Source organism: Parasteatoda tepidariorum, chromosome X1, assembly GCF_043381705.1.
Source record: "Parasteatoda tepidariorum isolate YZ-2023 chromosome X1, CAS_Ptep_4.0, whole genome shotgun sequence".
Lineage (NCBI taxonomy): Eukaryota > Metazoa > Arthropoda > Arachnida > Araneae > Theridiidae > Parasteatoda > Parasteatoda tepidariorum.
The window spans coordinates 617,259-631,082 of NC_092214.1; the positions used below are offsets into that span (position 1 = coordinate 617,259).

The 13,824-nt window shown below is 27.4% G+C and overlaps 1 protein-coding gene across 1 annotated transcript in view; it reads left to right on the forward strand.

Moving 5' to 3' along the window:
* Positions 1 to 792: 792 nt before the first annotated feature.
* LOC107452974 (rho-related BTB domain-containing protein 2) overlaps positions 793 to 13,824 on the forward strand; it is a gene marked incomplete at its 3' end in the record, with an annotated part of 38,798 nt that continues 25,766 nt past the window's right edge. The window contains 1 exon segment of the mRNA XM_043051425.1: positions 793 to 960. Within this exon segment, the coding sequence (XP_042907359.1) occupies positions 911 to 960 (50 nt within the window).

Consider the following 13,824-nt stretch of genomic DNA (forward strand, 5'->3'; position numbering starts at 1 on the left):
GTATTTTCTCTGAATAAATATATCTTTTTCAAAGTATTCGGATTTCTGAACACCAATTTATAAGGTTGAGCCGCAATCTGGTAAATATGGCCCCATCAATAATTCAGTCAGGAGAGCTGTCAAATAAGTTTGTCAATTTTATCCTTAATGTAAATTTTACTTTTTGAGTATTTCACTATATCTCAAAATTTTTTAAACTGAATTGAAGCATTTATCACACAATTATAAGATTTATTAATTTACTAAGAAAATTTTATGCAAAAAAATAACCTTTAGCAAATATTTATTATTTTTTACTATTATATTTATTAATAGTCGGACAATTTTTGAAACGTAATTTAAAATTCATTTTCTCAGGAACTATTCAACCAATTTCTCCCGAATTTTACATTTTGTCTTGTAAAATAACATTCCTTAAAATGATGATGATTCTTTGAAATGATTCTGTTAAGGAAATGAATCTTTTAAATAAAGTTATTCAGAGTAATCCGTTTTTTTTCGCACTTCACCTTTAAATTTCAGTGTATGACACTTGCGATAACAAGATTCGTATTATTTTTATCTGTACGCACTCTAATTTAAATCTAAATGCGTAGTGTAGAAAAATATGCTGGAAGTAATTGAAAAAAAAGAACATAATTTATGTGATTACAATATTCTGAGCGATGATTAAAATTGAAAAAAATAACTAGAAATAACTGTTACGGGGAAAGAGTCATAAGTCATTGAATTGATTTTATCTTTATTTTTCAAATAAAAAGTTAGAAATTATTTTCATCCACACTATCTCATTTAAAAACATTTTTAACAATTATTGTCAACAAACAATAATTTTAAAAGTAAACATTTAAAGTATAAACATTATATTATCAAGTTAAGTTGCGATGTCACATTACTTTTAAAGTTTAAGATGAGTTTCAATTACTATCACCGATGGGTAGAATTCGATCAACTTTTAGGGTAAGTAAATAATATAAGTCTCATTTAAATTTTATAATTTGAAACTGCTTATACATCACTTTTCATTCATTGATTCGTATGACTACCACTTTTTAATTAATCTACCAATTTAAGAGAATTTACGTCAGAGACTAATAATTAACTGTTGTAAAACTTGAGTCTACAGATTCACTCTATTTTTAAATGTATGTAAGATTTCTAAACGCGTACCGAGAAAAAAGTATGGTTAAAACTGCACTCTGTAAAAAATTCAGAATCAAATTATGGTACGGTAATTTTACAGGAACATGTTACGGAACAAAAAAATCTGATATACCGTAGTTTTTACAGTAATAATTACCATAAAATGGCTGAATCACTCGAATTAAATAAATATTACTGTTAAAATAACGGTTACTGTAAAAATGAATTTTACTGTAAAATGGTACTTTATACCGTATTTGATTCGGAATGGCAGACTATTACAGTAGTTCTGGCTCTATGAGAACACCAAGAAAGTTCAGTAATTTTTATAGCAGTACTTAGGTCATGATAAAATAACAATAAAAAATTAACAATTGATAAAATTAACAATAAAGTAAGGTTTAATAATTTGGGATAAAATTTGGTAAGTGTCTCAAAATTTGATAATTTTAACATGATGCTTTAGAGCATGGCATAAAAACCTTTTGATCTGTTCAATTCACTTTTCAGTTTCGTATTCTTTACAAAACGTGTGGCAATAAGAGCTATAAAATTTGATAACCAGAATTTCCGGTAATCCGTTACCACATGAATTGAAAAATTACCAAATGAATGGTTTTAATACTGTATATTTTGGTTACCAGAATTATGTTTTTTTTCTTCTTTTTTTTTTTACCAAAAATGCCATTACCAAACAGTACGGTAGTTTTACCGTGATTTTTTTCTTAGGTTGTGTTGATAAATATCGGTGGTATATTTATCTACACAACCTATTTATATTATTATAACCTACTATATATACTACTATTACCATAGATATTACTAAAACCTACCATAAAGTGGCTGAATAACTCGAACTAAATAAATATTACTGTTAAAATAACGGTATTATATTTTACTGTAAAAAGGAATTTTACTGTAAAATGGTACTTTATACCGTGTAGTTCAAGTAGTACAGTAGTCAAGTTATGCAGTATAGTTCAACTGAAAAATACGAGTTAGGTGATAAAAACTAAAGGTAAATTTAAGATGGAATTATTTTATATATAAGGAAAAGTGTCAATTTTTTTTCTTTTAAAACACACAAAGCATTAAAACATATAATATTTAAATAAAAAATGAATAATATTGTATAACCGCAACGCTTCTTTTAAACACAAACGACTGCATAAAATGAAAGAAAAATTGCAAGAAAAGTACTAATGTTTTAGTGCTTTATTAGATTTTCTTGCATTTACTTAAACTTAACACCTCATATAAATTAGGAAATTATCTTCTTGTTTAAATGTATACTGAATCAACTTAGAATAATTTTGTTTGTTATTTTCAAAAATCATCAGTTTGATCACAATTTCGGCTATTTTACTACCTTCATTTTTCTATTACGCAAAACAATTCAACATATTTAAATGAAATGTTATCTTTTGATTAGGAGTATTTTATTATTTTCCAACATCAAATCCATGTGTGAATTTATCATATTCAAAATAACAGCAGGTTCATCACAAATGACAGATAAGATAAATAATTTTTTCATACTTTCTTGGGAAATTATCAACTTAGCTAGTTTCTGTCCTCAAAAATAATATTTGTTTGAGTTACATGATTTGTGTTTTCTATTGTTTTCTATGAAAGGAAAATTCAAATCCGGTCTTTTTGTTTCAAATGCATAAGGATATCTATCTTGAATTAATAATTAAGTGTTAAATGGTATTTAACTTTTTTCATATACTGTATCTGAGTTTTGATTGGTAAATGTAAGAAAATCTCACTTAAATAAAAAATAGGATTTTTTTTTAAATTTTTTTTTTTAGAAAAAGTATGCTTTTTTTTCAAATACTCCTTGAATTTTATTTACAAAAATTGTTTTTGCAAATTTATTTAAATACATGAATTCATAAAGATTTTAGTGACAAAAAAGTATTAAATCGAAAAAAGTGGACCTTTGTTTACAAAATAAGTAGAGGCGTTTGGCAAAATATCTTTCACTGAGATAGAAAAGTGTGGCTAAAACTACCAGAATATGGTAAAATTTACCATGTTTCTGGCTCTATGAGAGCACTGAAAAGCACGGTTATTTTCAGGTGATAAAATTCGATAAATGTGGTAAAATATTGTTATTTTATCATGTTACCATGGAGCAGGGAAAAAAACCCACTTATTTGGTTAAATTTACTTTCCAGTTTTGAAATTAGAACTAAAATTTTGAATACCAGAATTTCTAGCAAATCCGTTACCATGGGAATGGAAAAAGGGTTTAAATACCGTTTATTTTAGTTTTTTTCAACCAGAATAATAGAATAATGTTTTTTTCTTTCAGAAATGTTATTACCATAGTAAGGTAGTTGTACCAGAATTCTTATCAATGTGCGGTTGCTATCGTTAGAGAGAGGGGGATTTCCGAATCGACTGATTACTTAAGATTATTTTTAAAGTTTACTACATCTATTTTGTTAACTAAAGTTTACAACATCTGTTTTGTTTACTAAAGTTTACTATATCTATCCTTTCATATTTTGTTCATTCATAGGCTATTCTGCAGAAAGTTCGACAATTGCGTCCTTAGCATTACAAAGATTTTTTCTTTTTTTAAAAAACTATTAACGTATTCTGATTTTAGTTTTTTTAAAAATAGATGATAAATATGGCACAGGGAAATGAGGGAGAAAAGTAGCGAAATGTTACTTTTGTCCCTTTAAAAGTAAATTTTCAATTTATTCACAAAGCATGTAGAATACATATTTTTGTAACCACATATTAAGGTTGTTAGAAATATATAATATTTCTTTCCCCGGTCTGTCTATATTTCCACAATGTATCAGAAAAATTCAATCTCTTAATTAACTTGTTACTACAAATCTTTACTCTGAATATTGTAAAATTGATCACTACACTGTAAGAAATACCCGCACTCAAAATGAAGGTACTTTTTACAGAAAAATATATTTTTACCGGAAAATGTTCTGAACAAAAAATCTGATAAGTCGCAATTTTAACAATAATATTTACCATAAAATTACTGAATCACTCTGATAAATATTACCGTAAAAATTACGGGAGATAAATATGGATTTTTGGGTAAAATTGATTTTACGGATGATACATAAAAAAAGTATTTCATATCGTAATTTGATCTGGAAATTTTTACAGTGTAGAAAGCCACATAATGTATGAAATAGGAATAAATTGCTCGTGCGACTATTTATTCTTCACATGTAGTTGAAATGTAGTAAATTTTCACACTAAAAGTTAGATTTATGCATTCAAATCTTAAAAGTAAAAATATTCTTTTTAATTGTCAACATTGTCCCCCTTTCTTTATGTTTTTTAATAGATTAGTTTATATTTCGTAATTTATAATCCCTCTGAGGGTTAGTTTAAAACACACACACGCGCATACACAATAAGGTTATTAACCCTTTGACGCAGCAGATGGGACACCAGTGTCCCTTTTATATATTTTTTTCTGACTCTCTAACTACAACGAAAATTATATTATGTTACTTTTTAATTAAAAAACCTGTCTAATAGTTACCAAAAAAATCTGTTAATTATTGGAATTATATGAGTATTAAAATATAAAATTTAAGAAAAAGCAGTCAGAATTTTTTTTCTTCATTCATATTCAAAAAATTGTCAACAACTGATTTTGTAAATTTAAAAATTTCAGTAATGAATAATTGTTTCTTTTAGTTCTAAATAACATCTAATAAGTGCAAATTTGAAAAACTGATCAGAAGCTAGCCGTGTTTGGAAAATTTTACCTTTAACCAAAAATAGCTGTATTTTGCAAATTCAGTATTTTGAAGCATTAAATTATTAAAATGCTAAATATAATATTTTCCCTTGTTTTAACCTAAATAATTACAAAATAACGAAATAAATGTATGAAAAATGTGTTTAAGAAGAATGGGGGTTAAGCCTAATTAGGTTAATACTAAAAACTATTTTTCAAGATTTTGTCTCCTCTGACCCTGTCTGGACTGTCCGATTTATGCTTCAAATTTTTTTCCTTTTTTAATCAACATTAAAATTATTTGCTTCATCAAATGTACGTTCATCAAATATAAGTGTAATTTCAATGATAGTCAATTTGTGTAGATTAAATTTCTAAATACTATTAATTTTTTAAAAAGGACTTAATAGTTTTATGATCCTGAATATCTCACTTTCTGAAGAATCGCCCTTCTATGCGTTGGGTTACCTTTCTAAGGTAGCTGACCATGGCCCTTTCTTTGTCAGAAAATTTTTTCCATTTACTCTGACCTTGGTAGCAATATTTTTTATTGGTGTAAATTTTGAGGTGCTTGAAAGGTGCTAATCGGTCTGAAAAAGAAGGTGAACGCAAAAGAATTTCATTACCCAGTTCTCTGAACTTTAGAAGATCGGAGTAACTTCAAGGAAACAAACTAGACGACCATTTAATGGATTGCATCTTTCAGTGTTTCTACTTACCTGTGATTGGAAATCGCTGAACTCAGTAATTTGATAGAGAACTAGCAGGAGTTGAAACGTGGTTTGATTCATTAATTAATTTTATCGGATAATTATCACTGATAAATTGGATTTGTCAGAAATTCTTAAATTTTTGAGTTTGAAATCATTCTTTGAACATCACGTTCTTCACAAATATCTGGTTCATTTGATAAGATTTATAGCAATAACTAGTTTTTGAGTGAAACAAAGAATTTGTTGCTGACGTCCTTGAAACTGAGATGTTCTTTCGTTTTATTTTTTAAAGGATAGATAATCATATCAAAGCAATTACAGTCATCAATTTCACGCGATGACTTGCAACAAAAGCATTAATTTCAATTTGGGACAAAAAACTTTTTTTTTCAAAGATCTTGCTTCTAAAGCATAGATTGATGAATTTGTTTTGAAAAATGCTGAATATTAAAATCGAAAGAATTTTGTTAATACATATTGCAAATTATTAATTTGAAATTTTTTATGAAAATAGTACTAACATGCAACTTTTCTTTAAAAAAAAGCTTTTTTTTTAATTGAAAAGAATTTAAATTAATTTTCACATTCATTAAGGTGAGTTTACGAATATCTGTTACGTATACGCAAATGAAAAGATACATGTAGGCAACAACTAAAGTTTTTCACCAATAAATTAAAAAATTTAAACCTTTTATTTTGATTAGAACTTCTTAACACTAATATGGATGAATTCGCAATTTATAATATATGCCTTTTTACATTTGTTTTTTTATCTTATAACAACACTAATATTAATAATATTTCAAATTAAAGTGATATTTTATATCTACGTCCTTAGAACATTCTAATTCTGCATCAGCATTTTTTTAAAATGCGTACCCTCAATTTTAAAACATCATCAAGCCCGAATTATCATCATTTTCGCAGTCAAAACAAAAATCTCTTAGTTTTTTATTTATTTATTTACTTATTTTAATTTTTTTTTATTTCTCATCTTTTCAGTTCCTGGATTCCTAAATTCCTAATTCATATTTCCCTAATAAAAATCAAAACATTATTTCCAAATATATATATATATATATATATGATAGATTAGNATATATATATCACCACATTGTGAGCCCCTTAATTGGCCTGAAATAGTATTATAGTACCTTGATGTATAATACCATGCCGAGATTGAATATTATGAGTTAATATTAAGGTGAGACGTATACGCCAACGCACAAAGTGTAAGCGCATTAATTGTATCAAGCCAATTGCAAAAATATTTTTCAGTAAAAATAAAGGTAAATGAATAAAATAGTAAAATTTTTTTTATTGATTTCATGCACCAAATACGGTAAAAAGTATTGGTAACCTAGGTGCATCATCCGTAAAATCCATCTTACTATCAAATTCATTTTACTGTAAAATCATTTTTTACCATAATATTTTATATCGCAACTTTAAGAGTAATATTTACTTAAGTATAGTGATTCATTAATGTTACATTTAATATTACTGCAAAAAGTACGATAGATCAGCTTTTTTATACCATTAAATTTTACGGTAGGAATGGATTTTACAGTAAAATGTACCGTAATGTGAGTGCTGGTACTTTTCACCGTTATTTGATCCAGAACTTTTTACAGAGCATGAAACAAATTGTTGGATGCTGACATGAGTTAATTTATTTATTAATTTCCACACTCTTCTATCACAGATTATTATTTTGTAAGTTCAAGAAAATTTCTTTTATCTTTCTTTCGCTCTATAATAACAAAGAAGAAAGACCGAGGGCTCAGTATATTTTACGTTATACCCAGATAATATTTCCAGACTACAGCAATCATAATCTAAACAAATGCACGTACAAATATTTCCTAATGTTATTTTCACTCTAGAGACTTTGTACGACGTGAGAAAAAGTGGATACACAAGGTGACTAATAAAATAACAGTTCTTGTTCTTGTCAATAAAGCTCATTGCTGACAGTTAAGTCAAATAAGTAATCGAGATTCAAGAAATTTAAATTAAAAAAATAACAATAAAATGAATATTTGGAGATTAGCATTTAACCCACTCTTTCTCTAACAAGGAAGGTGCCCCAAAATGTCTATATGTATACACTGTAAAAAGTTCCGAATAAAATTACGATAAAAAGTACAGGCAATCAGGGTGCCAGTACTTCTTTCCGTAGAATCCATTTTCACCGTTAAATTGTAAGGAACAAAAAATCTGACGTTTCTTAATTTGTAGAGTAACTTTACTGTAAAATCACTGAATCACTGTAATTGAATAAATATCGCTGTTGAAATTACGATATAAAATTTTACTATAAAAAATCAGATATACCTTAATTTTTACAGTACTATTTACTGTGAAATCACTGAATTACTTTAATTTAATAAAAATTACTGTAAAACTACAATATACATTTTTCGGTAAAAATGAATTTTGCAGTAAAAAGGAGTTTTACGGATGCTGTACTCTGAGTGTTAGTACTTTTTAAAATTAGAGAAGGATTACTTTAATGTCTACTGCCTAGCATATAATGTTTACGTATTAAAGAAACGTTTTGAAGTGGTTTCATAAAGATATTTACTTGAAATCACGATAATTGACCTTGACTGGTCCCCCACAACATCAGTTTTTTCTTATAAACCTTCAATAAATTTATTTTAATTTCAATTTTAAAGCCTTTTTTCATTTCTTAAATATTTATAAAAATTTAAAGAGAAAATATAAACAAATTTAAAGAGAAAATAAAAACCTCGTTAAAGGTAAAATTAGGAAGTTTTGAAACCTGACAGTGGCTATCAGCTGATGCAATTATAACAGTGGATAATTTTTTAAAACATGGGGCCAATTTTTACAAATTTAAAACTTCAAAAAATTAAAAAGCTATTGAAATTACTTTTGTCACTTCTTTTGAAGTATTTCTCAAAGTATGGCTTTTAAAATGAAAATACATTCTAAAAAACAAGTGAGAGATAAAGATATTTACAGAATATAACAAATATTAAAAATAATTACATATTTTTGAAATAATAATAAAATGTGCGTGGGGGGAATTTTTAATAAAGGAAGTGGCGATTTGCCGACAATTTTTTTTTAATCTCTATTTGTTAAACTTTGTCTTCCTGTGGACGGTGGCGACTTAAATTTTGTCCGTTGCTCAGTGCACAAAAGAACCTGTTGCATTAAATTTTATTTTTTTTTATTCCACTTTTGACTGCAGAAAATATAAATGTTTCGATAATGTATAATGAAAAAAATATATGTTTCAATCTTGTTGAGTTTGTAGAAAATTTGCATCATATAATAATTTAAAATGGAACAAATATTTCTAAGATTGTGCATTAAAGTTTATGAAAGCGTCTGTTAATGTAATAAAATATACGTACATACTATTAAAAACTTCAAATTTTTAGTAATAAATTGAGGAAATAAACCAGAAGGAAAAAAATATTATTATTAAAATAACATTTCATGCATATTATTGGGTTGTTCGCAAAGTAATTTTTTCTTATGGAAATGAAAGACAATTTTCTTTAAGGTGAATAAATATTTTATTGGATCATATAGTGCTCATTCTTGATCATAACCTTTTGCCATCTTTCTGGCAATCTGGCAGTAGTATGATACCACGCGTATAAAGTTGTGTTCTTTACTGGCAAAGACCTGATCCAGGTGATTTTTGTCCTCCTTAAAATTGTAAAGACCAGAACATTGTTTCAAACAACCAAACAACCTATTTCTTGTTCTCAGTGATGATGCACTTCAAAAATAGATAATTATCTTGACGTCTCGAGAAGCAAATCTCAGACGTCAACGCGACGGCACAAATTTCTTTCCGTAAGAACAAGAGGAACACATATGTCGAGCTTTGAGATTAAACCTTTAGGCTTTTCAAATGATCATCAACAGTCGAATTCGATAAATTTAATATCACAATGATCTTACGAATTGTTATTCACTGGTTTACATCAATTAATCTCTTTATTGTGTCTTCATAAGTTTAAACTGGTGTGATACATTTTATACCAAAATTAACCAAAACGAAACCACTCGTAACCAAAATTTCGCCGAGCCGAAATTTTGCTTACCAGTTATGGCACTGGCTATTGCCAATACATCTCTATGCATATCGGATAATTGTTTATTTTGCTTGAACAGTATTTTTCTTTTTTCGGTAGCAAGAAAGTAAAATATGCCAAGAATACTGCTTTTGACTTTACATATTTAAAAGAGCTCCAACCAAAATTTACTACTTAGAATCAATTGAATTTTTTCACAAGCAAGCGCTGCTATATTAGCTGTCAGAATATATAATGATTATGTGGCTGAAGTTAAAAGATGGCTGTGAAAAATTATACTTAAGCCCTTTGTTGGGAGGAGAGAAAAAAGAAATTACATTCCGAACAATATTCAGTGCGGTCAGATTAATCAAATGTATATGTACTTATTGTTTCAAATATGTTGTATTTCTTAAAGATATTTGAAGCCAAATTATTCTTTTTTTTATGACACTCGAAAAGAACTTGGTAACATTTTGATACCACCTATAACTCCGATGACTTCTGATAACTCCGATGAAATATGCTTCATCAAAGCAAGTTTCAGAGTAATATAGAAGTTGTATTTTAACTGTGTACCTAAACAACTCCAACTTTCTCTTAGTTACGCATGAAATTGCTTATAAATATAAATTCTAACAACAATAACTACTGTTTTTCAATAATATTGTTGTTAGAAATAGGAGTACAATAGTATTGTTGTATAAATTTTAAACCGAGTTAAATGTAAAAATTTATTTTTTGAAATTTTATGTTTGTGATGTTATTTTTTTAAAATTGTTAGTTTCATTTCTCAGCATCCAAATTCATTTATTTGATGTAATACCGACATAAGTTAGGGATTCAGATGTGATGAACAACACGTAAAAGAAAACTGAAAGACAAATTAAGGAAGGAGATTGGCGATGATAGTTTGTTTTGCTTTGGCGAAGTGACCTTTTCAACTTAACTGATAAGATAGGGAAATCTACTTTGGTAAAAGATATGCAAGGTAGACCAAACGTTTCAAACAAACTTTATTCCATGGTTTTCCAAGGAGCTAGCAATTTTCTTGAATTTTTGCTTGAAATTGATAAATTTTACTATTTAATCATGGTGTCACCAGAATGACTTCAAAGAATTTGTAGGGTTGATTTTAGAAAACTACTTAAGGTAAAAGAATTTTTAGAATATTATATTTAATTTTTAAAACAAATTATTTATTGTTTTATTATCAAATGGATAAAAAATTTATTTATAACTTTAAGTACTGATGTGTATCATTAATCTGTTCTGATACAGATAATCTGAATATGTTTTTTGATAAAGTCCGGTAACAGAAACTCTGCAACACGATGGAGGGTGCTGTAGATTATATCAGCAGCTACAGGCTATTTTTTCTAAATCAGATTTTTAAAAAAATTATCTCAATCTCTAAAGAGTATTTTCAACTCAGATAAAAAAAGGAAGCTAAAATATGAGAGAGAAGCAGAAATATCATTTTTAATTCTTTTACTAATTCAATTACTATTTGTTTTGGTTTGTTCAATAAAACTTGTCTGCCAATCTGCAGATAAGTTTAAGAAAAGTGATTGTTCCAAAAGTTTCTGATAATGCTATTTAATTAATTGGAATTTTGAAAGGAAAAGAATTTGAATAGAAAAAATTGAAAAAATTAGAAAATAGAAACAAATTAAAAATTGTATATCAATATTTTAGCAATTTTTATCTGTCTTATATTTGCTAATTTTACTGTACACATGTTAGATTAAGCCTAATTTTTTTCAGTTTTGACTGTCTTTAGTTCGAAAATAAGAAATAAGTTTACATTTATGAAGAATGTGTTGCAGATTAACTCTGAAAATTAGTTTTGCCACGCAAATGTACTTAAGCAAGGTGATAGCAAAGATTTTAATTCATTTGGAGTGGAGATAGTATAAGTACTTGTTTATCTAAATTATAAAACTTCGAACTTAATGACACACAGATTTTAAGTCCTATTCAATTCTTGAAATAAAAACTGATATTATTTTAAAATCAGTAAAAGAAGTTCTTGCACTAAAAATTTTTATGCATGTAAATTGAACAAGAAATTATTATTAATAGATAAACTTATTTTATAAAACATAATTTTTAAATCCATTTTTATTAAATATTAATTGCAAACATTTATGTACTCATTTATTTGGATGAGTTAAGAATTTGGCATGCTTAATCAGGTTATTTTGGCGAAAAGGTTTTTTTTCGCAATCACTTGTAATTAGTACATTGAATTGATTTACCAGAACTTTCATACGAAACAAAATATGATAAATTAGTTGATGATTTGTTAGGCGGGGGAAGAATAATATTTTCATTTGGGAATAAAATTTTATTGCTATCGGAACTTTTGATTCAGAGTTAAGTAAAGCTCTAACGTCCATTTAAGGACATAATGAATAGCTTTCAATAATGATTTCAATTGTATCAGATTTGATAATCAATTGTATCAAATTAATTGTGCTAGGTAATTGTACTGGTATCTAATTCTAATGCACGCATGCATAATTTTAATTTGGAATATACTAACAAATAGAATTTTAAAAAACCACCGAATTTTTCAGCCATTTCATATATTCCCCCCCCCCTTTCAATAGCATCTTACGACTAAAAACAATACGTCAAGTTTTGCGAGAAGTAAAAAATAATAAGTTAATATAGCACTTCCTTAATGGAGGTCATATTTTATTTTACGTTCATTTCGAATTTAACAATTCTTTAACAATTTATTAAAAACACACGACAGCACTGGATCCTCCAATAAGCGAATTTTGGGCAATCACTTAGGGGTGCCAGAGAATAAGGACGGAAAATTAGCGTTTGTGATTTACTCTCTAGAAAATTATTTTTTAAAAATGTTTAATGTCTTTTGGTAAATTTTTTTTCAAAGACGAATTATAAATCACACTTTTCCTTAATTTTCTCTCTCAAGTTTAAAATGCGTGGTCTTACCTTTTAACTGATAATTTGTAGAAAAATGCTCGTTAAATACTTTTTCAACCTTTCATGTAACACTGTAACTGTACAACTAAATTGGTTGAGTTATCAACTATATTGTTAGTTTCCTACTTCTTAAATATATATATATATATATATTTGTATGTGTGCGTGTGTAAAATACTGTTACGAAATTTACTTAAGTACGCGACTTTCTTTCTAAAATTCGACTTCTCAGAAACTATTTAACTGATTTCTCTCAAATTTTGTATTTTGCCATGTAAAATTAGACGCTAAAATACTGTGTAAAAAATTTTATACCTTAAAATTCATTTTTTTCCAACTCTATTATCAAATAAAATAATAAATACTTACTAAAATCTATTTTTTGCATGAAATTATCTTTGGTCAAATGAATTTTTTAGTTATGTGCAAACATTTTTCAATTCGCTCCAAAAGTTCTCGAGATATGACGAAATACGCAATAAGTAAAATTAACATTAAAGTGTTCGAACTTTGGATCGCTCTCCTGACCAAACTATGGGGACCATATTTCCCAGATTGTGACTACCCCCTATATTTTGGGAGTGAGAAATCCGAATCGTTGAAAAAAAAGGTATGCTTGAGGTATGTAAGAAAGTACGTTTTTGTGTCTATTTTCCCAACTTAAAATATAGTCTGTACTTATTAACTAGCATATACTAGCTCCCCCTTGACCATTAAGATTGAGTCCTAGAACGTTTAGATCCGATCATTAAATCAAAAGTTATTCTGGGTGATCAGTTTCTTTCTTTCTTTTTTTAAAAATTTATTTATTTATTTTTTTCATTTTTTTCGAAAGAATTTTGGAATCAAATATTGTTTAATAATTTTCTTCAGGAAGATAGGTTATTAGAAGAATACTNAATGGACAATATATGACGAAATACGCAGTAAGTGAAACTAACATTAAAGTGTTCGAACTTTGGACTCCTGACCAAACTATGGGGACCATATTTCCCAGATTGCGATTACCCTCTATATTTTGGGAGTGAGAAATCCGAATCGTTGAAAAGAAAGGTATGCTTGAGGTATGTAAGAAAGTACGTTTTTATGTCTGATTTCCCAACTTAAAATATAGTCTGTACTTATTAACTAGCATATACTAGCTCCCCCTTGACCATTAAGATTGAGTCCTAGAACGTTTAGATCCGATCATTAAATCAAAAGTTATTCT